Source organism: Heloderma suspectum, chromosome 14 (genome assembly GCF_057233095.1).
Source record: "Heloderma suspectum isolate Gila_16-S chromosome 14, 16-S_ref, whole genome shotgun sequence".
Classification (NCBI taxonomy): Eukaryota; Metazoa; Chordata; class Lepidosauria; order Squamata; family Helodermatidae; genus Heloderma; species Heloderma suspectum.
The window spans coordinates 12,245,743-12,273,010 of NC_139471.1; the positions used below are offsets into that span (position 1 = coordinate 12,245,743).

The following is a 27,268-nucleotide window of genomic DNA, read 5'->3' on the forward strand; positions in this document are numbered from 1 at the left end:
CACCGATACAATGAATATAGACTTGAGCACACTCCAGGAGAGAGCGCAGGACAGGAAGGCCTGGCATGCTATGGTCCATGGGATCACGAAGAGTCGGACATGACTTAACAACTGAACAACAACAACAACAACAAGAGTTCACCACTAATCCACAAAGATGTCTGCCATAATAAATGGCCTGGTTCACAAATTGCTAACCCATGATTTATTTAAACCATGGTTTGTTGCCCTACCTAGGGTTTGTCTGGCAGTTGACCAAACAAACCATGGTTTGTTTAGTCAGTCCCTTGGTTGTTTGTTTCACCTCTGTAGTCTGGCAAAATAACCCATGAACACCCCATGATTCTGGGTTCACACATAATGACGCCCCATGGTTTAAACAACCGAGTTCTCAACCCCCCAAAAAGCCATGGGTTCTCTTTGTGGGTTGTTTGTGGTGAATAACCCATAGTTCCAGGGTCTGAGTTAAACAACCCTCGCAGAACCCACACTCGCTGGCTTTGCACATAACGACAACTCCCGAGCAGGGTTTGCATATGTCATGCGCTGTGCCTCATCATGAGTTAAATAACCCATGATGAGCCACAACGTGTCATCTGAACCCAATCAGTGTGTAAGTCCAACCTTCCTCAACTTAGTGCTACCAAATGTTTTGGACTACAGCTCCCATCAGCCCCAGCCAACATAGTCAATGGCAGAGATGGTGGGAGTTGTAGCCCAAAATACCTGGAGGGCCTCAGGTTGTGGGAGGCTGTGTGAGTCTTGAACAAGATGCTACAAGACTCTGTTAGTTTTGCTGCACCTGACTAAAGGATGACCCCTCTGGAAACTGACACTGTTCCTTCAAGGGGACCTGCTGAACCATCCCCGCCCAAGATAAACACCATTAACCCCGACATATAAACCACACACCAACAGCACCTCCTTGACCCCGAATCCCAATTGTGGTAAAGGTGGTGGGGGCTGGCGGACAACCATGAAACCGCCCATCTACATTCTAATGTGGTATAGTCAGTCACCCAATGATTCAACCGCCTCATTCAGTATAAACCAGGCCTTAGAATACCCTCTGCCCTGGGCATGTACAGAGCGCTTTCCGTTTCAGACTTCGGGAGCGTCTACAACCCACCCCCCTGGTCTTTGCAGGCAGCAAAGGCTTCCCGCTCGGAGAGAGCGGGGTCGGCTCTTCGGCCCCGGCCGTCTCCTCGGCGTAAGCCACTCGCGCCCCAGCACCAAATGAAGGCAAGCGGTCGCCACCCCGCGCCTCGCTCCGCCCCCGGCGTCAGAGCCACCGGGCGGGGCGTCGTCTATAAGACAGGCCGCCGGAGCAGCGAGAAGGCGGCTGGTCCGTGGCTGTGCGAGACGTTTGCGCCGCCAGAACATCACGCGCGCCGGGCGCCCCCACAAGGTAAGCGCGCAGCCGAGCCAGGCGTCGCTCGTCGCGCCTCCGTCGGGCCCGGCTCTGGGCGGCGCTTCCTCGCGAGTCCGCCCCGGGGAATCCAAGGCCGGCTGGCTTCCGAGGAAGCCCTGCGCAGGATCGCAGCCCGCGCTCCGAGGCGCGCGGCCGTTCCAGCCCCGCCGAGCTGATTCGGGGCGCGTAAAAGCGCAGAGGGGGCTCGACGGCAAGCCTCTCCCCCTCGTGTTGAGGCTGGGGGGCGCCGATTGTTGCCCGGTCTTTCCTGCCCCGCAAAGGTCCACCTCTTCCTCAGGAGGCGCGCCGCAGCCACGGCGCGATCCGGTGGAGGTGGGGCAGAAACGGCAGCGGAGGAGTTGGGTTTCCGTCGGGTTTTGGAGAGGTCTCTCTGCGCGGCTTTTTCTTCGCTGCGTCGAGGCGCCCCCGCGCCGATCTTCCCTCTTTAAGTACGCTGCTTAAGCGTGGCCCAACTTCCCTCCCCGTGGCTCTTCGCTCTGTAACGTGTGTGTGTGGGGGGGGGGGAGGCAGATCGCTTTCCCCTGAGTAGCCCGGTTGAAATCGCTGCGGCTTCTCCTGCGGCGTAACAGCGCGCGATCAGCGGGATTAGCAAAAGTTGCTTCTGCCCCGCGCGCCATGGCTGAGTATCTTCCTCTATTCCTCTGGCAGCTTAACAGAAAAGGCCGGCGGGATTTCCCCAACGTGGTTCCCCCCAGATGCCTCGGACTACAACTCCCATCGGCCCCCAGCCAGCATGGCCGGTGGTCAGTGATGATGGGGTTTCTAATCCCAAACATCTGGGTTCCCCACTAGTTGGGGAAGGCTGGTTGAGTTCCTGGGCCTTAGGTGTGAGCTGCATGTGAAATGTGGGTAATAAAAGCAGCTTTGCTGTTCTTAATAACGTTACTGAAAGCACATTTTGCATCGTACGATAACACCCCCCCCCCTTGTAACGCCACCAACAGGAGAAACTCAATATTTCGTTACCGTTTTTAGTTTTACTGTCACGCATGTAAACATTGTTAACTTAACTAAAAAGGCTAAAATTGAAGGTAACGGTAGGAATGCATAAAGCATGACAAAGAAATGAGCAAGCTTTTGAGTACAACAGAAACTCTTCAGCCTGGCTGTTCAACTGGGGGGAAAAAAAGTGGGGGGGAGAGGAGAGTTTTAGACTGCAGCCCTGCTTAACTGGGAGTAAGCCGCATTGAACTCTGCGGGGTTTACTTCTTAATAAACGTGTAGGATTGCAGTATTTTGTTTTACATACATTTATCTGGCTTTTCTGTACATCTATATTTGAGACAGCTAACGGTCTGTTAAAAGCCTACCATAAGATTGTATAATTGTTATGCTTGTTTGGCGATTTTATTCAAACTCTCACTGCAGTATCAAAATTGGCCAATTCAGAGTGTTGCATCAATAGCCAGCTGTTAAAAGCTTGAGGAAATGAACCTGCATCTTCAGAGCTCAGCTATAGATGGAAAGAAAAAATTTGGCTGAAAAAACACTGAATAAAATAAATAACCAATCTTTAATCTCTGAGAAATAAATTTAATAAATGCTTTTCAGGTTTTTTAAAGAGAGGAAGATAAACACTTTGGGTGCAAGCCCCCCAAAAAGTCAGTCCTTCAGGGCTGCCCATTATATCTTCCTTTAAAAAAGGGATCTGGTTTATAAAAGGGCTTTGGCTATTGGGTGGTATAGAAATGTACGGTTGGATCCAGATTTACTCTAGATTAACTGGGATGATGGAATTGGACTTCCCCACCTCTCCTTCCACGACAGCCCGTCCAGCCCCCTGAAAGTGCTACACAGAGCATTAGGCGACCCTGCTGAATGGGGGAGCTGTGCTGTGGGGGTGAGGGTGTGCTCTCTATGCCAGGGACTTACTTGAAGTTCCTGGCATAGAGAGCAAAACTGACCTTAAGGCCCAATTGTGTTTATCTGGGATGAGATGACCCTTAGAACAAGTGTGCAGAGTGCACTTACTTTATTATTTTGATATAGTGCCCATTGGACTTTACAGCAAAGCAATGGGGGGGGATTACTGGGAGCAAAAAGACAAAAGTGGGCCTTATCCAATGAAACTCTACCACTAGGGATGTATGGATTGTGTAAAATCCGTTCCGTCTATGTTTCGCGGATTGTCGGGCTCCTCTCTTTCCGTCGTCCACCCATCAACAGAATCAGATTTTTTTTGTCTCCAGATTTGCGCAAACGCTCATTTGCGCCAATTCGCACATGCAAAATTGCACAAATTCCCCCCAAATGAGCATTTTCATGCTTTAGCCTATGGGGGAAATGTGCATTTTGGGGACTTTTTTTATTTGGAGTATTTTGCTATGACAATTTGCACAACATTTGGGAAAGTCAGAAAACCAGTCTGCGGAATTCGCCCGACCGGGGGGGGGGGGGGGGGAGCTGGGTCTGCTGCGGAATTCGCAGGTTGGATTCATGAAAATCTGAGCTCCTTTGGTTCCGTTGCGGGTTTCTCTGACATCCCTAACTAATTTACCGCTAATGTGAATTATGTCGTGCTAGCGTAAACGGCCTCTAGCGCCACACCAACAGCGCTTGCTAGCATGTTTGTTGTGACTGTTGGTATTGCATTAGAGGTAATTTATGCTAGCACAGTATAATTTATCTAAGCGATAGTGTCGCATTAGATACTGCCCAGGATTTAGCAAGTAAATATTCCCCCCCAAAGGTTGTCTGCTTGTAACCTGAAGAACCACCTGGGTCTCTTGTTGTTCAGTCGTGTCCAACTCTTCATGACCCCATGGACCATAGCACGCCAGGCCTTCCTGTCCTACCTGGGTCTCTAGTACCTGTAAAAAGGGACCTCACTGCTACATCTGCCAGCCTCCCCTCCCATCAGCTTCCCAAGTGACTAACACAACCAATCTTGCATTACCCCTGAGCAGGTGGGGCGGGGCGGGGCATGAGCCAAGGCAGTATCTTCCCCTGCAGCTGTGGGGCTGTTAAAAATGGGGCTTGACAACACTCTCTAAGCACCCCTGCAGCCACACCCTTGAGCCGGGGCGTGTGGTTAACACAATTGTGCTTTCAGGGTGGAGGGTGTGACCCTTTCCAAGTGAGCTTGTAGCCCCCGCCCCCGTTTCATGAGTAACTCTTGTGTCTCCATTTGTTTAAAACCGGAATGAAACTTGCCAAGGGCCCCGGGACAGGGCATGGAGGCATCTACTTTGCTTGGAAGCCCTTTTGTTGGTTTTAATTTTTTGAAAAAATATGTGTACACCACCTTCAGGCAAGTGTTTCCAGTGCAGTCAACGTAAACAGTAAAATATAATGGGTTGGAGCCACACTTAGCTGTAATTAGATTATGCCCATTTAAATCAATGGGACTTGAGTTAGTCATAATTAACTTAAGTTCCATTTATTTATATGAGAGCCAGCGTGGTGTAGTGGTAAGAGTGTTGGACTGGAAGCTGGGAGATCTGAGTTCTAGTCCTCACTCAGCCATGAAGCTCACTGGGTGTCGTTGGGCCAGTCACAGACTCTCAGCCCAACCTACCTCACAGGGTTGCTGTTGTGAGGATAAAATGGAGAGGAGGGGGAGCATGTAAGCTGCCTGGGGTTCCTTAAGGAGCAAAAAAGGTGGGATATAAATGTAATACAATAAAAATATTTCAGCGGGTCTGCTCTGAAGTATGACTTCAGTCTGGATCCAGTCCAATTAAATTAGGGAGGCAATGTTTAGCTTGCAATCCTATGCATGTTGAGACAGAAAAACGTCCTACAACTCCCAGAATTCCCCAGCCTTTTATAGGACTGTGGCCTTAATTGATCAAGGGCACAATCCTACTGGGATCGGTGGCCACCTATCCAACGCAGGGACTGTCCCCTCCGTGCTTCAGCCACCCTGCATTCGCGGCTAAATAGCCAATTCTGGTTGTCTAGCCGTGGGAAGTCGGAGCTGGGGGGCAGACGCTGGATGACGCATAGGAAGCGTTGGAACAGCACTTCCTCCTTCCTTGCCCCGGCACGCCCCCAGGAATGCCCCGTTTTCGCTGCTCCACACCTCTTCCGAGCGCAGGGTCGTTCCACGCTGCCTACGAGGCAGTGTGGGGGGTGGGGGTGGAGGTCAGTTCTCAGGGAACCAACTTATGGCCGTCTGGCCACTGACTAGTGGCCATAGGTTTGTGCCCTAAGGCTGCAATCCAGCGCACCCTTTACCTGGGAGAAAGTTCCATTGATCTCTGAATCTTACTTTTGAGTAGACATGCCTAAGTGCTAGGTGACAGCCCTGCAGGGCCTAGAACACTCAGAAACTTCCAAGATCACTGGTTTCCATCTAGTGGGCAGCAACCCAAAAGGTTGTGCCCATAAGCTCTTTAGTGGAAAGGCTGGCTACACATAGAAATTTTGCTAGCCCAATACTGTGGGCCTGACTGTTTCTGGAGGGCACCCACACATTCTCCTTTCTTCCTCCAGATTGCCACCATGTCTGTGTCGCACAGTTCCAAGCTAAACAAGGGGGTCAGAGACCAGTACATGAAGCTACCCCAAGGGAAGAAGGTCGTGGCCACATACATTTGGATCGACGGCAGTGGAGAAGGCCTTCGCTGTAAATCGAGAACCTTGAGTCAGGAACCAAAGAGCATCGAAGGTAATGCTGGGCATGGGCTGCCTCGTTCTCTTTTTAACTTCTTCCAAATAACTTCCTAAAGAACTTACTCTCTTCTCTCCTACCCCTTCCAGTTTGGGCTTGGAGCTGTTCATATCTGTTGCCCCAGGACTAGAACCAAGTGGCAGTCCCACCTTGAGAGCTAGAAACTTGCCAAAACCCTTTTTAATGGCAAGGTAAATAATCAGTTGCTGAGGCGGCTGGTTTGGAAATGTTTCCTCCTCCTTTTGCCTTCCTGAATGTTTGCCCAAGAACTTTGGAATCATTTTTTTTCAAAAATTTACCTCTTGGGGAGTCTTAGTCACGGCTGGGATGGGTTGCGGTTGTTGGTGCTACCTGGTTATGCAAAACTGTGGCAACGAGTATGAGAGTTAACTTGCCAGTGCTTGACCCGGACCGTGAGGAGTGGTGGAAGCGGGGATGGGTTCTGTTTGCTAGGCCCATGTGTTGACAATGCCGTTTTAAAGGAAATATCACCACAAGGTGAGGAATTATTTAACTGAGCTTGTGACTGGGTAAGATTAATCCAGCACTGATGGTCAGAACAGAACATAGGAATCTGCCTTATACCGAATCAGCTCATTGGCACATCTCGCTCAGTACTCTTGATATTGATTGGCAGAGGCTCTCTATTGTTTCAGATGGGTATCTCCCAGCCCTACCTGGATTGGCTGGGGATCAAACCTGGAACCTTTTGCATGCAAGGCAGATGATCTACCCCTGAGGCACGGCCCTTCGTCTACCTGGCACAAGGTTCCTTTTTTTAGTCAGCCTCTGATTAGAGAACGGTGGTGTAGTGGTTAGAGTGTTAGACTGGGACTCAGGAGAACCGGGTTCTAGTCCCCACTCAGCCATGAAGCTCACTGGGTGACTTCGGGCCAGTCGCTGACTCTCAGCCTCACCTACCTCACAGGGATGTTGTGAGGATAAAACGGAGAGGAGAAGGATAATGTAAGCCGCCTTGGGTTCCTTGCAAGAGGAAAAAAAGTGGGATCTAAATGTAATAATAATAATAAATAATTATAATATTACAATTATAATATTATTAATAATAATAAATGAACTAGTTAGTTTCCCTCGTGCCTTTCCGCCCCCCAAATGGTGCTCAAGGCAGCCGGCAATAAAATCCAAATTAAAAACAAAATCTTGTTGAAAACATAACACAAAAACAAAGAAGTACAACAATAAAAGGAATAAACATCGCCAACCAGGTGAGACCCCCTTCAGCAACAGAGCAGAGCAGAGCAGCAACAGAGCCAAAGGCCTGCCTGAATAAAAACATATTTTCCTGCTGGTAGAAAGACAGCAGAAAGGATGCGGTGGGGGGAGTTTCGGAGACTGGGAATGGCCCCCAAGAAGGCCCCCTCTCACATCCCCACCAAACTTTCCTCTGATGGTACCAAGAGAAGATCTCCCCTGAAGATTGGCCAGGACCCAGCAGCCTTGGAACTGCTGAGCAGAAGGAAACGTGCTTTGGCTTCTGCCAGCGGACCTAGGACCACTGGGGGTTCACGCCCCCTGCCTGCAGAAAGAACATCAGGACAAGGGGAAGACCAGGCTGACCCCTTCCGTCGGCCAGAAAAAGAGCAGCTGCAGGCAGCTCTGCACTCGGAGCAGAAGGAACACTCTGTGCCGAGTGATTGACCAGGAAAGAGATCTGGGGGTTGTGGTGGACAGCTTGATGAAAACGCTGACCAAGTGTGTGGCTGCTGTAAAAAAAGGCAAACTCCGTGTTAGGCATAATTAGGAAAGGAAGTGAGAATAAAACTACCAATATCATGCTGCCCCTACACGACTTGGAATACTGTGTGCAGTTCTGGTCACCGCACCTAACAAGAGATACTGTCGAGCTGTAAAAAGTGCAGAAGAGGGCAACGAAAATGATCAAGGGGCTGGAGCATCTCCCCTATGAGGAGAGGTTACAACAGCTGGGGTTGTTTAGCTTGGGGAAAAAGGAGGGTGAGGGGAGACATGACAGAGGCGTACAAAATTATGCATGGTATGGTGAATGCAGATAGGGAGACATTTTTCTCCCTCTCTCATGATGCTAGAACCCAATGGGGTCATCCCATGGAGCTGATTGGTGGGAGATCCAGGACAGATCAAAGGAAGGAAGTTCTTCACACAGCGCAGAGTTAAACTATGGAATTCGCTACCACAACATGTAGCGATGGCCACCAATTTGGATGGCTTTAAAAGGAGGTTGGACAAATTCCGGGAGGAGAAGGCTACCAATAGCTACTAGTCCTGATGGCTATGTGCTACCTCCAGTACCAGAGGCCGTGAGCCTATGTACACCCATTGCTGGGGAACATGGGTGGGAGGGTGCTGTTGTGCTCATGCCCTGCTTGTGGTTTCCTGGTCGACAGCTGGTTGGCCACTGTGCGAACAGAATGCTGGACTAGATGGACCCTTGGTCTGATCCAGCAGGGCTCTTATGTTCTTAGGTGCCAGTTGCCCTAAGATTGCAGAATTATATTATTACAGCCTGTTGTTTGTAAGCTGCCTTGAGAATCATTTGATTGAAAGGCAGGCAGTTAAATCTCTGAAATAAATAACTGGTGAAACGTCTCCTCTCCCTCCTGCAGATCTCCCCGAATGGAACTTTGACGGATCCAGCACGGGCCAAGCTGAAGGCTCCAACAGTGACATGTTCTTGATACCCGTTAAACTATTTAGAGACCCTTTTTGCCTTGACCCCAATAAGCTCGTGTTGTGCGAGGTTCTGAAATACAACCGCAAAAGGGCAGGTAAATCTTCTTGCTTTGAGCTTTTCCCCTCTCTTTTCCTGAGGGTTGACGGGGATGTGAGCTTTGGTTAAGGCAAGCCCTCCCCCTGTCTGTTTCTTGTGAGTACAAAAGGGCAGATATTGGCCTGTGCCTGTGATGTGGTTCATTTGGTCCCTCCTGCGGACTACCTCCCTTCTGTATATTTATTTATATATTTATTTATTACATTTCTATACTGCCCAATAGCCGACACTCTCTTCGTATAGAGTAGGGATGTACAGATTGTGTAAAAATCCGTTCCGTCTGTGTCTCATAGATTGACAGGAGCCTTTCATCCCATTGCCCACCCATCTGTGGAATCGGATTTTTTTATTTGAGAATTTCCACAAAATTGCATTTTGCGCAAAATTGTATTTTGCACAAATCCCCCCTTGCTCATTTTCACACTTTAGCCTATGAGGGAAATGTGCATTCTTGGCCGTTTTTTAGTTTGCGTATTTTTCCATGATGAAGTTTGCTCAAAATTCAGGGAAGTTAGAAAAAGAGTCTGCAAGTCTGCAGACTGGGCCTGATGGGGAAAGCCGGTCCGCTGTGGAATCCACAGGTCAAATTCATGAAAATCTGAACTCATTTGGTTCCATTGCGGCTTTCCTCGACATCTCTAGTATACAGATTTTCTTTGGCCTTGCTAAGCAGACCGAACCAAGCCGAGAGAGATGCCGAACCCGTAGGTTGAACTACTAAGTTTAAAAAAAAAAAAAAAAGTGCCAGATCAGAAGCACCACTAACCAGGAGATGTGAATCAGGGTCCCTCATTTATTTAAACAAAGCTTGCCTGCTGAGAGTTTCATCTCATTGGTGACTTACATAGCAGTTCTATCCGTGTTCACCTGAGCATGCAAGTACTTCCCTCTTGCTTCTCAGTAGGGTCACTTTGTGTACAAAGCTGTCGGCATGGCCAGTCGGAGTTCAGCGTAAGAGGGAGCGACTAGAACTAATAGAAAATATGGGATGGATATCGCGATATTACGAAGAGTCTACATGCTAAAGGGGTTCCAGCTGGGAAAGGAAGAATTAACTCTTCCCTCCCATAAGTTGTGACCACACACACACACATAATGTATTTGGGGGGGGGGGGAGAGATTCCTCCTCCTTTTCCTGCTTTCCCAGCCAAAAATGCACCAAAGTAGATTTTAAAAAATGACCCACTTTCGCTTCCCTCCCAAAAGGCACTCAAAATTGCGTGTAGCTTTGCAAAGTGTGCGTGCGTGTGTGTGCATAATGAACATTTGAATATCTTTTAAAAGTGGGAATTTTAAATTCTTCTTCCAAACTCCTGTAGGAGCACAAATGATGGAGAATTTTGCAAAATCCAGTGCTGACGTTCCAAAATCCAACGTTTAGACAGAGCAGCATCCAAGAGTTACTGGAATGTCTGAACAGTGACAGAGCAGAACTGAAAGCACCCACTGGCTCTGATCAAAATAAGCCATTTGGGAGCGGCTGGGTAGGGGCGTGAGGGGCACCTTTCTCAGCAATTCCATTTCTGGAAATAGCCGTTTGGACTTCCGTTACCTTTTGACTCAAAGAGAAAACGATGATGGCAAAAGCACCTCTCTTTTCCCGCAGAGACCAATTTGAGGAACACCTGTAGTGAAATCATGGACATGGTCAAAGACAGCCACCCCTGGTTTGGAATGGAGCAAGAGTACACTTTGCTGGGCATTGATGGGCACCCATATGGCTGGCCCAAAAATGGGTTTCCAGGACCACAAGGTAAGGATAAGGTTATCAGCTAACTGGGTGGGTGAGCCGGTGTGTGATCAGTGCAAACTTGGTGTCTGTTAGGGCTGCACACTGCTTTGGCCTGAAGCCAAAGTCTTTTAGCAGTAATATCAAATGTTGGTCCGTTAACTTTGTTTACATATTGATACTTGTGGAACAGTTATGGCATTTGTTTGTTCTTACGTGCGCACAACATCTAGAGTCTAACCATTGGCCCAGGATCACCTGGTGAGCTCAGCTATGCTGCTTTTTGTTAACCTAACCTACCTTGCAGGATTGTTGTATACCCCAGCCTGACCAGAATAAAAATGTATTAATAAACAAAGAAACGGCTGGGGAGGTACCGCATAGGGAAGGGTAAAAAGAAATCAAATGTTTTCCACAATTCCTTAAAAATCCCGAGGTTTCCCCTATGTGCATGCCCATTATTTAAGATAAATGATGTAGAAAGCCTCCACATCAAACTCCTTTTGTGGGTTCACAATTATGGTTGCTAGATTTTGACTTCAAAAATACTGTATTCAAGGCATTCAAGATGAAGGCATTCAGGACGAAGGCATTCAAGATGAGGCTGGACAGCCACCTGTCAGGAATGAATCACAGAATCATAGGGTTGGAAGGGGCCTACAAGGCCATCGAGTCCAACCCCCTGCTCAATGCAGGAATCCAAGTCAGGGCATCCCCGACAGGTGGCTGTCCAGCCTCATCTTGAATGCCTCCAGTGTGGGAGAGCCTTGGATGCCTGCCTTGAGCAGGGGGTTGGACTCGATGGTCTTGCAGGCCCCTTCCAACCCTACTGTTCTGTGATTCTGTATCTCCCCCTGGTGCCCTGAGTCAGGACCAGGAAGGTCAGGGTAGACCCTGGGTCATGGGAAAACCCAGGACGTAATCTGGAATCTACTGGCTTTCCAGACAGAACACATTTTTACTGGACACAGACATAAAATACTTGCAGGCTGCTTCCGGGGCGAGGCGCCTCAGACGACCCAGAAGCCCAGCCACACTGCTGCCCAGCCCCCAGCTCCTTAGTAGGGCTGTGCAAGGATCCCCTGATCTGCCTCCGAGGCTCCTTCAGAGCTTCCGAGGCAGGCCTGATTTGCTTTGGGCTGACTCAGGGGAGGGGGCCTGACCTGCTTCGGCCTCCAGAGCCGAAGCAGGATTCGGATAGCCAAATCCCGCCTCCCCACCCCTCGATGCCCCTGATGCACTGCGCAAGCCCCCAGCTCCTTACCTGGGCCCTCAGGATGTGTGCTGGCAGCTGTCTTCTTGTTCCATAGGGGTCCCCATTTTAAAAATGGTGACTCCCTGCATTTCCAAAAATAGATCTTGCGCAAATAGCGCAGGATCTAGTTCCAGCAATTTTTAAAATGGGGACTCCCTGGACCAAGACGATGGCTGCCAGCACATGTCCTGAGGGCCCAGGTAAGGAGCTGGGGGCTTGCACGGTGCATCAGGGGCATCGAGGGGTGGGGAGGTGGGATTTGGCTATCCGAATCCTGCTTCGGCTCCGGAGGCTGAAGCAGGTCAGCCCCCCTCTCCCGAGTCAGCCCAAAGCAAATCAGGCCCGCCTCGGAAGCTCTGAAGGAGCCTCGGAGGCAGATCAGGGGATCCCTGCACGGCCCTACTGTCCGTCTGGCACTGGATCTGGCAACCCAAGAACATAGGAATTGCTCTGCTGGATTAGACCAAAAGCATCTGTAGTCCAGTGTCCTGTTTCCCACACTGCCCAGACAGATGCCCCGATGGGAAGCCCACAAGCAGGACATGAGGGCAATAACACCCTCCTACTCATGTCCCCCAGCAACCTGGCATACCGAGGCATATTGCCTCTGATACTGGAGGTAATATATTGCCCCCATGACTAGTTGCTCTTGATAGCATCCTCCTCCGTGAATTTGTCTGTTCCCCTTTTAAAGCCATCCAGGTTGGCAGCCATCACTGCATTTGAGGTCGTGAATTCCACAGTATAAACAAGCACTGGTTGAAGAAATCCTTTAATCTATTCTGAATCTCCCACCGTTCAGCTGGGTTGAGTGACCCCAGGTTCTCCTATTTCCCTATCCACTTTCTCCACAGCATGCATAATTTTATACACGTCTTCATATATGGGTCTTTTAAGCTGAACAGCCCCAAACATTGTTGTATTTCCTCACTGGGGAGTTGCTCCATCCCCCCGATCACTTGGGTTGCCCTTTTCTGTACCTTCTCCAACTCCACGATATCCTTTCTGAGATGCAGCGACTAGAACAGTACACGCTATTCCAATCTGGTTGCACCTTAGATTTGTATGAAGGCAATGTAATGTTGGACATTTTATTTTTGATTCCTTCCTAATGATGTCCTGAGAATCTTTGGTTCTGGGGTTTATATTGTTTACAGGATTTATACCCCACGGTTTGCCAAATTGCCCTCAAGGCAGTTTAGGAACAGAAGCCCACGTGAAAACATAACATGTTCAGTAAAAACCACCCAGGGGCAGCAAGAGAAGAGTATGTATTTTGGAAACATTTGGCTTGCTTTCCTGTGGGGTTTTTTTTTTGTAAAAAAAAAGAAAAAGAAAAAAAGAAGCCCTTAAGGGCGCAATCCTATGGGTATAGGCAGCTGCCTCCGAACTCGGAGGCAACCGCCTATCCAATGCAGGGCAGGAGAAGCACAGAGGGGATTGTTCCCTCCGTGCTTCTCCTGCCCTGTATTTGGGGCTAGACAGCCGATTTTGGCTGTCTAGCCGTGGGACGGCGGAGCAGGGGAGGAGGCTGCTGGGCGATACATAGGATGTGTCGTACTGGCATTTCTGCCTCCCCCTCCCTGGAACGCCCCGTTTCGGCCGCTCCGCACTCCTCTTTGGAGCGTGGGGCCCTGCTGCCTGCAAGGCAGCGCAGAAGGTGGGGGGGGAAGGTCGGTTCTCCGTGAACTGACCTTGGAGCACAAGCTCTGAGGTCGGTTCCCGGAAACCCACATATCCTACGGCCATCTAGCCACTGATTAGCGGCCACGGGATTGCTCCTTCCAGCGGCTTAGAATAAAAGGATAAAATACGAATGATCGTAGAATGATCAACCTGGTTCGCACAATCAAAATAAGCCACAGTGGCTTATTTAAATCGCAGCGCATGTGGGGCGTAATTCCCACACTCACCGCCTCAGTGCAGCTTGTCGTGTCATCTGAAACCAGGCAGCCTGACTCAGAGAGGGGAACAACCCTGTGATAATCCAACAGCAGCCCGTGCATTCTTGGAGGGTTATTTTGATCATTGTGAACCAGCTTTAGAGCTGTAGCAGCAGGTTCCCAATACAGGAAGTCTCCTGCTACATCGTAGCAGCTGCAGCATCCCTGTAACGTGGCCCAATAAGGCAATACAAAAACCTCAGACGAGCCTAGCAAGAATACAACAGCCACAGTGCAAAAGGGGAATCAACCCTGATGGCTGCAGACAGGAAGGAGCTCAGCAACATCCCACAAAGATGTTCTTTAAAACTGACATTTTTGACGAGGCAGCAAGAAGACGGGACTAGGTAGGTGTCCTTGGGGAGGGCGTCGTAGAGTGTCAGCACCACCACTAAAAAGGCCTTGTCCTTTCTCCTCTCCCACTGAACTTGAGTCAGTGGGGGAACCCGAAGCATGACCTCAGATATTGATCAGAATGTGTGTGTGTTGTGGAGAGGGAAGAATGTACCGCAAAAGGTGTCCCTTCAGCTACCTGGCTCACAAACTGATTAGGGCTGTAAAAGTAAGTTTTTTTTTTAATTGAGTGCAGAAAGAAGTAGGAAGGTCACAGGATTGCAATATACAGAGATCACAGGATTGGAGTAAAAATAGCAGTGAAAAAGATCCTAAATGCCACTAAAAATGTCTGTGAACAGGGCGGATTTCACCAGCTGATTAAAAGATGGCAATGAAAGCATCAGGTGGACCTGCATAAGGAGAAAGTTGCAATATACAGAGGCCCTCTTCCTAGTAGGCCTTCATCTGCTTTGCACACTGAAGGTCCCACACTCAGTCCTCAGCATCTTCCATTGAATGGATCTGGTAACAGGTGATAGGAAAGACCTTTCTCTGCCTGAGACCATGGAGAGCTGCTGCCAGTGAGGGCAGACAAAACTGGCTTGGTGGAGAAATACTCCGCACTGGTACAAGGCAGCAGCCTCCTACGTCCCAAAGACAGCGGTGTAATGGAGTTAGTAGGCTGGCAGAGCAGTCCTATATGTCTAGTCAGAAGCAAGTCCCGTGGGGCTTACTCCCATATAAGAAAGTGTAGGGTTGCCATCGAAGTCAAGGTTCTAGCCCTCATGGTGGAGGAGCTAAGCTTAGAAAGTTTGTGTGCGGAGCTTGGTGCAATTTTGGAAGGCAGAACGCAGTTGAGGCAGGGGCTGGGGTGCTGGCATTCGGCCCTCCATCTGTGACCAGCAGGAGAAGAAATGAAGCAAAAATAGGCCCTTCCCTTTCCCTAAAGTTTCGGTTGATGTTCGTTATGCTATAAACTAAGATTTTTCTGTCGAAGTCCTATAAATATAGCACCGTGGCTTGGTGTGTCAGGCGGCTGCTGGACGCCAAGCAACAGATATGAACATTGCAAGGACAGCTTGCAAACCCAGTGGCTGAATAATCTCTCCCTTGCTTGAGCTTTTCCTCCAGATCTTTAAAAAATAAATAAAAATCTGGTGTCCAGCTGCCACCAGTACAGCCTGAAGCCTGTAAGTGATGCAACTTTCCCCCCCTTCCTTGACGTGGCTTGCCGTTTGCCAGGCATTGCGCAAAAGTTCCCACTCAAGAACCAGTGTGGTTGTGAAAACTTCCCCCCACGCCCCCCCTCTTTTTCCCCGCAAATGCCTTCTCCATGTGAAAATGTGCCGGCTGCATGAAGGCAAATGGTCCTGACCCATCAGGTTTAATGCAAGCAAGTCTGAACTGGGGTGATGAAGCCAGCATATTGTGGGATGGTGGTTGGAGAGATGGAGGGCAAGAGATCAAACAGGCCTGCTTCTTCTTGTGTTCTTTTCTCATTTTTTTTAAACCCTTCCTTTAAAATGCCATCCCATTTAATGTCTGTCAGTATAAGATGAGGAAGGGGATTCATGCTTCATAATCTGTTTTGAAGGAAACAACATTATTTACAATTTCTCGGTCACTCCTCATGCATTCAGTCGTTATATTTCTGTACTGCCCCATAGCCAAAGCTCTTTGGGCAGTCCACAAAAATTAAAAACCATTGAAGTCCATTATATAAAATATAAAAACCCATTCACTTAAGGACATAAAACAGATAGCACACACAACAGCAACACGTATCTAGAACAATTGGAAACAATCAGCCAGAGACAATCCAGGACCTGATCCAAAACCTCTTCAGTGTAAACCATCCTTAGGTGGGGTAGAAATGATGATAAAAGCAAAAGACAAAAATCAAAATCAAAGGAACAGCAGCCTGAAGACCAGTACAGTCCAGGAGAGCTATACCAAAAAAGATTTAAGTCACTTGTAAAATATGCTGAAATGCTTGGGCACGCGTGTGTGCATATAGAGGGGGGGGGCTGTCTTGGCTACAGTTGATTGTGACAGCAGTGATCAAGAAAGAGGCGGTTGCGGGGAGAGGAAGAGAGGCAAACACTCTTGGTTTGCACTCTCCCCCCCCCCCCCCGCAGACACACACAGAGACAGAGACAGAGAGAGAGACAACAGAGACAGAGAGAGAGACAACAGAGACAGAGAGACAGACACACACACACAGAGAGACAGACACACACACACAGAGAGACAGACACACACACACAGAGAGACACACACACACACAGAGACACACACACACACACACACAGAGACGGAGAGAGAGACAACAGAGACAGAGAGAGAGACAACAGAGACAGAGAGAGAGACAACAGAGACAGAGAGACAGACACACACACACAGAGAGACAGACACACACACACACAGAGACAGACACACACACACACACACAGAGACAGACACACACACACACACAGAGAGACAGACACACACACACACACAGAGAGACACACACACACACAGAGAGACACACACACACACACACAGAGACGGAGAGAGAGACAACAGAGACAGAGAGAGAGACAACAGAGACAGAGAGACAGACACACACACACAGAGAGACAGACACACACACACACAGAGACGGAGAGAGAGACACACACACACACAGAGACGGAGAGAGAGACAACAGAGACAGAGAGAGAGACAACAGAGACAGAGAGACAGACACACACACACAGAGAGACAGACACACACACACACAGAGACGGAGAGAGAGACACACACACACACAGAGACGGAGAGAGACACACACACACACACTCAGAGAGAGAGAGAGAGAGAGAGAGAGACGCGCGCACACACGATCTTCCTTCCTTTCTCTTTTGCTCTCCCTCCTTCTCCTTCGTTTTTGGAGGAAGTTTTTTGTAGAGAGATTTCATGTTAGAGAGACTGCTGCTGCTTTGGGCTCCCTGCTGCCCTTGATCTGCCTCCTCTTTCCCACCCCTGGCACTGCACAGGCTCCAGCGGGGAGTGAGATGGGGCGATTATTTGGAGACTGAAGCTTGGCTGAGGGACGTTCGCCATGAACTGGGTGAGGAGAAGAGAGAAGCCAGTCCCGTTTTGCTCGCTTGCCTCTCAGCCAGAGAGTGCACCTGAACTTTCCATGGAAGGGCCAACAGGTCGCCCTGGCCCATGCTCGAAAAGGCCACTCCTGCCCAGCAGAGCCCGGCACATGCATGCTGGCCAATAGAGATTTTAAAAACCCAGCAGCTCCTGGGGGAATGTTCTGAGCATGCGCAGCTTATCATATATGCCCAGTATTCCTGCTAATGGGCAACGGCACAAATGCAGAGCCGAGGAGGACGGTGTGCGCTGCCGCTGTGCTATGTCACACAGAGAAGGAAGCAGTTAAGAGTTGGGGGAGGTGGAGAACAGGAGCGGGAAGTGGTAGGTGGGGCTCTGCCCTCCGTCATACAGCCAGAGGGCCGGCCGGCCCTGCAACCAACCAATGTAGTAATACACAGATTAATATTTCCATCCCTTCATCATCACAGCAAGGATGGGGAACCTCCGGCCCATGGGCCGGAGGTTCCCATTTGGCTCATGAGCATCTTCTGCAGCCCCGACTGCTTCTCCCTCCAGGTCTATGCAGGAACCCCGTGTGGATATTAACAGGAATGGAAAATAGGTTCAAGTTGAACTGTCTCCATGTCTCCGCAGCAGTTTACAGCAATTACATCCAGTCCTCTCTTTCTGATCTTTCCTGCTGGTGAAGTTAAAAGAGCTACTTTGTAGGTCACACAAAAATCTGGTCCTGCAGCCTGTTATCCCACAGCGGCCAGCCATGTCTGGAAATGCACCTTGCTTCTGGGCAAGTGCTCGTGGCTAACAAGCCGTCCTTAAAGCTTTCAGGGAACACGACTGGTCTGCAGGTCAATCCAGGCCGGAAGGGGAATCCAGTTCTTGCAGGTGCTTCGGCCGTCTCCAGGGTGATGGCTAAAAAGCTCAGAAGACCACAGATTGGTTTTCCAAGAACTGGCTGAAGGCTGCTGACAACAAAAGTGTTCAGTGGTATGAAGCACAGCCGGACCGCTCCCTCTGCTTGTTTGCCACGGTGAGAGGAAGGCCAGCAAAGTCAAAGAGGGGCTGGAAGACACCCCCTATGGAGAGGTTCTGGAGTTTTGTCACAATCAAGCATCCCTCGTTCTTCAGTACCCCCTCCCGATCCTTTTACCCTTCTCAAGTGTAACGAAGCCAAAGCAGAGCCTGGAAGGAGAATGCTTTGGACATCTGCATGAGTCATGCGGGCACATGGTAGACGTGTGTTTGTTAATGTGCTGCCCATGGGAGCCAATTGTGTACAAAATTATGCTTGATGCAGAGAATGTGGATAGGGAGACATTTTTCTCCCATTCTCACAAAACTAGAACCCAAAGGGGTCCTCCCATGCAGCTGATTGGTGGGAGATGCAGGACAGGTCAAAGGAAGGACGTCTTCACACAGTGCAGAGTCAAACTATGGAATTCGCTACCGCAAGACGTAGCGATGGCCACCAATTTGGATGGCTTTAAAAAGGGGGTTGGACAAATTCCTGGAGGAGAAGGCTATCAAAGGCTACTACTCCTGATGCCTCTGTGCTACTTCCGTATCAGAGGTAGGATGCCTATGTGCCCCAGTTGCTGGGGAACATGGGCGGGAAGGTGCTGAGGGTGCCATTCGAGATAGGCAATGTGGGCTAGTGGCTAGAGCAGGAGTAGGTGACCTGGTGGCCTCCAGATATTTTGGACTACAAGTCCCTTAAGCCCTAGCCAGCATGGACAATAGTCAGGGATTATGAGGGTTGTAGTCCAAAACATCTGGAGGATGCCAAGTTGCCTACATATGCGCTAACCACTATACCATCCTGGTAAACGTCCTGTCTGGTGGTGGGAAAGAGCAACCATGTTGTGTGGAGTTGTGGGCAAGCACTGAGCAGGACCGTACGACTGGGAGCGTAAAGGCTGTTAACGGGAAGCAGATCCCTGATCTTGAACGTGTGCCCATCGCATGCCTTGTGACTTCCTTTCTAGGACCCTATTACTGCGGGGTTGGGGCGAACAAAGTGTACGGGCGGGACATCGTCGAGGCCCACTACAAGGCCTGCATTTACGCCGGGGTGGAGATCTGTGGCACCAACGCCGAGGTCATGCCTTCTCAGGTATTTGTGACGGGAAAGCCAGTTACTACAGTTCCCTCAGGTGTTCCCTCAACTGCAGTGGGAGGGAGGAAGATGAGGGAGGCGCCCCGTGGGTGCTCGTACTGCCTTGGAGAGATGCAGAAAGGTTGAATGCCGGGTGGGCAGCATGCTGGCTGCCGGTTTGCTGATCCCTGCTCTAGCTTCTGGCTTCCCCAGCTCACGCCTGGGAGGCTGAAGAATTATCTGTCCCCTCCTCCGCCCCTCTTCTCTTAACGATGATGCTTCTCTCCCCTGGAACAGTAGGGCTAGGGCACAATCCTATGGTGATGCCCGAAAGCCCCCGAACTCGGAGGCTTACAGGCATCCTGCACAGAGCAGGAAGAGCGGTGGATGCAATCATCAGCTCCACACTCCCCCTGCTCTGCATTTTGGCAGACGGGCTTTTTGGCCTGTCCAGCTGGGGCATGTCAGAGCGGAGGGGCCGGCCTTGGGATACGCTGCATCCCGGCTTCCCCAGTCCCCTCCCTGCCCACCGGCATGTCCCCTTGACGACCTTGGAGAGGCAGCTGTCGCAGTTCTCTCTGCACCGGCTGCAAGATGGGGGAGAGGGGAAGGGGATGGAAGTATCTGATGACCTCTGTTTCTCTGTCTAGGGGCCACAGGATTGCTCCCTTAAATCCCTTGATTTGTTTGTACTTGCAAATCCTGTGAAGTACTAGTTCCCCTCTACTTGGCACTGGTTAGGCCTCATCTGGAATACTGTGTCCAGTTCTGGGCGCCACACTTTAAGAAGGATGCAGACAAACTGGAGAGGGTTCAGAGGAGGGCAACAAAGATGATCAGGGGACTGGAAACAAAGCCCTGTGAGGAGAGACTGAAAGAACTGGGCATGTTTAGCCTTGAGAAGAGAAGACTGAGGGGAGATATGATAGCACTCCTCAAGTACTTGAAAGGTTGTCACAGAGAGGAAGGCCAGGATCTCTTCTCGATCATCCCAGAATGCAGGACACGAAATCATGGGCTCAAGTTACAGGAAGCCAGATTCCGGCTGAACATCAGGGAAAACTTCCTGACTGTTAGAGCAATATGACAATGGAACCCATTCCCTAGGGAGGTGGCGGACTCTCCCACACTGGAGGCCTTCAAGACGAGGCTGGACAGCCACCTGTCAGGGATGCTCTGACTTGGATTCCTGCATTGAGCAGGGGGTTGGACTCGATGGTCTTCTGGGCCCCTTTGTTGTTCTTGTTCAGTCGTTAAGTTGTGTCCAACTCTTCGTGACCCCATGAACCATAGCACGCCAGGCCTTCCTGTCCTGCGCTCTCTCCCAGAGTGTGCTCAAGTTCATATTCATTGCATCGGTGATGCTATCTAGCCATCTCATCCTCTGCCGTCCCCATCTCCTTTTGCCTTTAGTCTTTCCCAGCATCAGGGTCTTTTCCAGAGAGTTTTCTCTTCGCATTAGGTGGCCAAAATATTTGAGCTTCAGGTTCAGTATCTGTCCTTCCAATGAGCACTCAGGGTTGATTTCCCTTAGGATTGACTGATCTGACCTCCTTGCAGTCCAGGGGACTCGTAAGAGTCTTCTCCAGCACCATAGTTCAAAAGCATCAGTTCTTCGGCGCTCAGCCTTCCTAATAGTCCAGTTCTCACAGCCATACATTATGTCAGGAGTGCCCTAGCTGCCTCTTACAGTCTACTCCAATAGCCAACTCAAGACACAGACAAAAGCATTATTTTCAAGGCTTTAATCCTTTTACAACTTAATGACTCTTTCAGACGCTAATCACCAGCGACTAAGCAAGGAACAGCACAGGGGAAAAATAGCAGAGTAGCCTATGCTCCAGGTTGGGCAGTTGGTCCCCGTTTGAAGGAGAATCACGGGAAGACCCTAAACGTATGGGCTAGGGAGAGATCCTCCCACTTTCCCTTGGGTCCTCGGGACGCGACCGTTGCTTGCACGCCAAACGAGCGCTACGCCTCCTTTCTGCGCCCTTCATCTGTCGTCGCTCCCTGCATTGGCGTTGAGCGTCCAGCAAGCCCCTCTCCAGCACTTTCTCGCTGCCAGGGTCACTATCTATCCAGGAATGCTGACAGGAGGAATCTCTGCCAGCTGCTGTGCCTGTGAGAGATGAGCGAGCTCCTCTCCCATGGATTGTTGTTCCTCCTCAGAATCAGAACTGCTCTGGGGTTCTATCGGCTCAGTTTCCACCCCGACACATTACTACTGGGAAAACCATAGCTTTGATTATACGAAACTTTGTCGGCAAGGTGATGTTTCTGCTTCTTACTATGCTGTCTAGGTGTGCCATAGCTTTCCTCCCAAGGAGCAAGCGTCTTTTAATTTCATGGCTACAGTCACTGTCTGCGGTGATCTTGGAGCCCAAGAAAGTAAAATCTGTCACTGCTTCTATTTCTTCCCCTTCCATATGCCAGGAAGTGATGGGGCCAGATGCCATGATCTTAGTTTTTTTAATGTTGAGTTTCAACCCAGCTTTTGCACTCTCCTCCTTCACCCTCAACAAGAGGCTCTTTAGATCCTCTTCGCTTTCTGCCATTAGGGTGGTATCGTCTGCGTATCTGAGGTTGTTGATAATTCTCCCGGCAATCTTAATTCCAACATGTGATTCATCCAACCCAGCGTTTCTCATGATGTATTCTGCATATATGGGCCCCTTCCAACCCTACTATTCTATGAGTCTACTTGTAGAATTGTGTGTTACATGTTTATTTAGTGCTCCTCCTTGGCATTTTCTAAGCTGCTGAGGCTCTTAGGTATTGATTTTGCACATGGGAGAGGATTTACCATGAAACAAGATCAGAAGAAGTATTTATGGGGCTGCTTGAATCCATCTGAACATAAACAGGGCTGCATCTCAAACCCAGCTCTGTAAAACTGAGTCGCTTGAGAGGGGCCAAGGGTAAATGGAGGGTGGGGGGGGGGCAGTTGCTGCCATCTCCAGTTAAAAGGGTCAGAGAGCAGGGGATGGCAAAGACCCTTCTCTGCTGAGACCCTTGAGAGCTGTTGCTGCTGTCACAGGAGGGAATTGTGGGCTAGATGTGAGATTTCATCAGGTTTTGTCCCTGGATTTCCAGGCATGTATTTGCACCCTTGAGGGCTAGGAACTTGTTCCTTTAAAAATGAAACATCCACTCCAAACAGGCACTCTGTCAAAACACTTTAATACCGACCATGCCTCTCCCTTTTCTTGCTCTCCATAGTGGGAATTCCAGGTGGGGCCATGTGAAGGTATTGAGATGGGTGACCACCTGTGGATGGCAAGATTCATTTTGCATCGGGTCTGTGAAGATTTCGGGGTCGTGGCCACCCTGGATCCCAAGCCAATGACGGGCAACTGGAACGGCGCTGGATGCCACACCAATGTCAGCACCAAAGAAACGCGACAGAAGGGGGGAATCAAGTGAGTGGGGTTCTCATTCGGCTGGAGCCCCATTTCTGTGGGCTGTCCTTTTAAGGAAGGGGCCTGTGGGTGGATCCATAACTCGGAGGTCTCTCCAAACCCCGTGTCAATGTTGGCTACGTCTCATCGTGCGCTGCTTTCCATTTTATACTTTTTAACATTTATTTATTTGTGAAATTTATATGCTGCCTTCCAGGGCATAGCCCTCCCAAAGCAGGTCACGCACATCACTGAAGCAGCATGAAATGTGTGTTGTTGTTTTTTTAAAATTCAGATCTAATGATCCAGTTACAAAACAGCCGCAGTTTAAAAGGCCCCCATAACACTTAACACCCCCACCACGACCACCCCACACACACACACACCGATTGAAACCAAAACCTTTTTTAAAGGCCCATTTAAAAGCTAACAAAGAGGGGGCCGTACCAGGGCTGGCCCAAGATATTTTGCTGCCTGAGCCAAAAGACAAGATGCCCCCCCATTCCCTGTACAAAAGCCTTCAGGACTGAATATCTTTCTTCAACACTGAGGGATAGGACAGCGTCCTCCACCACACCTGAAGGCAGCACGCTGGCTTAGGGGGCGCAGGGAAGGCTGCGTGGCACGGAATTCCCCCGTCAGTGTGCTGCCGCCTCCCAGCACTTGCCGCCTGAGGCAGCTGCCTCACTTTGCCTAATGGCAGGGCCGCTCCTGGGCCATACATACTTCGTTTGGGAAGCCAGTTCCAGAAATATGAGGCATCCGCTCAAAAAGGCCCTACAAATGCTGCATTAAATTAAAGCACTTAAAGTCGAGCCTGGAAAAAACCCATGGCCCTTTGAGGGCGGCTCAAACATTTGACCGAATTAATCCAAGGGATGAACCAACTGTCTGAGCAAAGGGCTGGATGCTCCCGATCTCGTCTGGTCTTGGAAGCTATGCAGGGTCAGCCCTGGTTAGTACTTGGATGGGAGACCGCCTGGGAATCAGGCTTCCTGCATGGAGCAGGGGGTTGGACTCGTGGTCTTGTAGGCCCCTTCCAACCCTATGATACTATGATCTGTGACTGCGTCGAAAGCCTTGTGTGTCGAGGGGATGTGCCACTTCTGTCGTCTTTGTTGACCCATTTATCTATTTGTGACATTTATACACCACTGAATAGAGTCCAATCCCACAGCGGTTCACAACGTTTACACATGAACGCAACACTCGGTGACTTTTTGCATTGAGTTATGAAGATAACCAGCCCTTGATCGGCCAGGCAGCCAGAGAGGGCGGTCAGTAGTGCAGCCTTGCCTTCGTGCCCTCAAGATATTTTGGACTACAACTCCCAGCATTCCCAACTACTGACCATGCTGGCCAGGGCTGGAGGGCACCAGTTGGAGAAGGCTGCCCTAACTGGTTATTTTAAGGAGTGCGTGCCCCCATACGGAGCTACGTCACCCAACATTCCTGATTATTGGCTGTCCTTGCCGGGGTTGATGGGAATTGAAGTCCAAAGCAACTGGAGGGCACCAGGCTGAGGAAGGTTGCTGTAGCGTGTATACCCGCACACAGACCATTATTTCTCCTTCAGGAAACTAAAATGTGACACAAAGCTCGCCCTTCCTCAACCCAGAAATGCACTTTTCCCCTGCCACCACTTGCCCCCATACTTTTCCCCTGCCACCACTTGCCCCCGTATTTATTTTCTTCTGGTGCCACCGCCATTCATCAACACGTTTTTCAGCCATCTCTCTTCGCCCCTGTTAGGTTCATTGAAGCTGCGATAGAGAAACTGAGCAAACGACACCAGTACCACATCCGAATGTATGACCCCCGCGGAGGCCAGGACAACTCCAGAAGGCTGACAGGCCAACACGAGACTTCCAGCATCTTCGAGTTCTCGGCGGGGGTGGCCAACCGGGGGGCCAGCATCCGCATTCCCCGCCAAGTCGGGCAGGAAGGCTGCGGCTACTTTGAGGACCGACGGCCCTCAGCCAACTGCGACCCATACGCCGTCACGGAGGCCATTGTGAGAACCGTCCTCCTCAATGAAACAGGCGATGAAACCAAAGAGTACTCGGATGAAACCCGATTGCAGAGGGCTGTGCTGACAAACTAAAGCATCCGTGACTCTTAAAATGTGTTCTCTGCCAGTCAGTAAACGTCCATCTTCAGAAGCCTCTCTCTTCTCATATTGTCACCTGTTGACTCAGAAACCGTCTTTCTGTATTTTTAGGAGTGAAAATTATTTTTCCTAGCGGAGTTTCATGGGTTGCTTTTTTAAAAATGGATTATAATGTGGGGGTTAAAGAAATGTGGTTTATTTTTTCAAATTGACTTTACACTGTGGCTGAGAGTGGGTAGGACATCAGGTCTTGTACGAAGGCAGCATAACTTCTGCTTAGGAATTAATACTCCCACTACCCTGCTGTGTTGGCAAGGAAACAATAAAGTCCAGGATCTTGGCCACTTGTTGGCCAATGTTGATTAAATCACTTTCATTTCTGTCTGTACCCATCCTTGAACCAAATCTTTCAGAACCTTAGGCCTCACTACTTGGGAAGCTTTTCCTGACCTTAGATCCCCAGACATTGGTGGACTACCATTCCCATCCTCCCCAACCAGCATGGTGAATGGGCTGGGATAATGGGAGTTGTAGTCCAACAATGTCTGGAGACCCAGGGTTGGGAAAAGTTGCGTTAATGCAGCCTTCCCTAGCCTGGTGCCATTGACCCTAGCCAGCATAGGTCATGGGCAGGGATGCTGGGAAGTGCAATCCAAAGAATCTGGATAGCACCAGGTTGGGGAAAACTGCTACTGTATGAAGGTAACCAGCGGACAACAATAAGGTTATCTCGACAACCGAGAATTTAATTCCAGCAGGCAGCCAAGAGAAGCCACCTGTCTAGTGTGTGTGTGTGTGTGTGTTTCTTTACCCGTATTGGCATTTCCCGTATTGAGCAGCTAGCACTTGCTCTTGCTGTGTCACTCTTTAATTCTGCCCCATCTGCCAGCTGCATTTCCTGACTGACTAACTGAACAGGAAAAGGCAGCAGCAATTTCAGACCTTACATTTACTTCCCATTGTCAGTTTAGTGCAGGGGTGAGGAAACATTTTCTCTGTCGAGGGATGCATTGCCATAGGGTAATCTGTTGGGGTCCACAGCAGGGCCACCCCATTTTCTGTTTCTGCCACCCTCTTTCCTCTCTCTCCCATTTCTTCTTTCTTTCTGCCACCCTGTTTCCTCTCTCTCTCTTCCTTCCATTCCTTCTTTCTCTTTCTGCCACCTCTTTCCTCTCTCTCTCTCTCCCTTCCATTCCTTCTTTCTCTTTCTGCCACCTCTTTCCTCTCTCTCTCTCTCTCTCTCTCTCTTTCTTCCATTCCTTCTTTCTCTTTCTGCCACCTCTTTCCTCTCTCTCTCTCTCCCTTCCATTCCTTCTTTCTCTTTCTGCCACCTCTTTCCTCTCTCTCTCTCTCTCTCTCTCTTCCATTCCTTCTTTCTCTTTCTGCCACCCTCTTTCCTCTCTCTCTCTCTCTCTCTCTTCCTTCCATTCCTTCTTTCTCTTTCTGCCACTCTGTTTCCTCTCTCTCTCTTTCTTCCATTCCTTCTTTCTCTTTCTGCCACCCTCTTTCCCCTCTCTCTCTTTCTTCCATTCCTTCTTTCTCTTTCTGCCACCCTCTTTCTCTTTCTCTCTCTCTCTTTCTCTCTCTCTCTTTCTTCCATTCCTTTCCATTCCTTTCCCTTTCTGCCACCTTATCTCTTCCTTCCTTCCTTTTCTGCCACCCACTTTTCTGTTTCTTTCTATGCCCACTTGTTTCTTTCTCCTTCCTGCCCACCCACTCGGCCGCTCACGGAGGGAGCATTTGCTCTTGCCAGAAGTCTGAACTGATTGGTTGCAGAGGGTTTTTGAACTTTGGCGAAAGGTCACAAATTCATCACGCCTTGTTTGGTGCCTTCTTCTTTGTCCCTGCATGTCAAACTGTACAGAATCCTTCTTCATTCCCCAGGACTGCTTTCAATGGGCTTCCTCCCTACTCCAACTTTCCACACCAGAAAGAAAACAAACAGTTGGCCTTGTGCCAACTCCTGTTGTTTCTTCCTCTGGAGGCTGACAACCAGGATTATGAAGGCGAAGCTGCTGCAAGGAAGGAAGAAAAATCTGGAGCAGACTTTTTTTTGGTTAAGGGAAAGACTGTTCTGGCCTTTTTTGTTTTGCTTTTTGTTTTATAACTTTTCTTCCTGATGGGTTAGTGCAGCTTTCCCCAGTGTAGTTTTGGATCACAACCCCAATCATCCCTGACCATCACCCATGCTGACTGGTCCAAAATATCTGGAGGGCACCAGATTGGGGAAGGTTGATGTGCAATAATAATTACACAGGGTAGCATTAAGAAAAGGCATGCCTACAATCTCTGAAGTGGTGCAGTCAGTACTATTGCCTCTGGATTCCACCATATTCTGATCAGCATGTAGAGACAGAGACCGTCTCAGAGAAGGAACGGAGGGAAGCCTGTGAGGTCTTGAGAAATTCCAAACAGCTTCCAGATGTAGGGAGATTTACAAAGCACTTCCTTGCTCTCCTTTTAAAGCTAACAGTGTGTGCTTCACGCCTGCTGCAGAGGGA

General features: G+C 49.7%; 1 protein-coding gene across 1 annotated transcript; it reads left to right on the forward strand.

Annotated features, from left to right (window-relative positions):
• Positions 1 to 1,340: 1,340 nt before the first annotated feature.
• LOC146335701 (glutamine synthetase) lies at positions 1,341 to 25,137 on the forward strand. Its single transcript, XM_084820623.1, has 7 exons — positions 1,341 to 1,408; positions 5,870 to 6,044; positions 8,651 to 8,812; positions 10,421 to 10,567; positions 19,150 to 19,277; positions 22,479 to 22,678; positions 24,410 to 25,137. Exons 2-7 carry the CDS (start codon positions 5,879 to 5,881, stop codon positions 24,759 to 24,761), a joined length of 1,155 nt encoding a protein of 384 aa, XP_084676749.1. The 5' UTR covers positions 1,341 to 1,408; positions 5,870 to 5,878; the 3' UTR covers positions 24,762 to 25,137.
• The last annotated feature ends 2,131 nt before the right edge of the window (positions 25,138 to 27,268 follow it).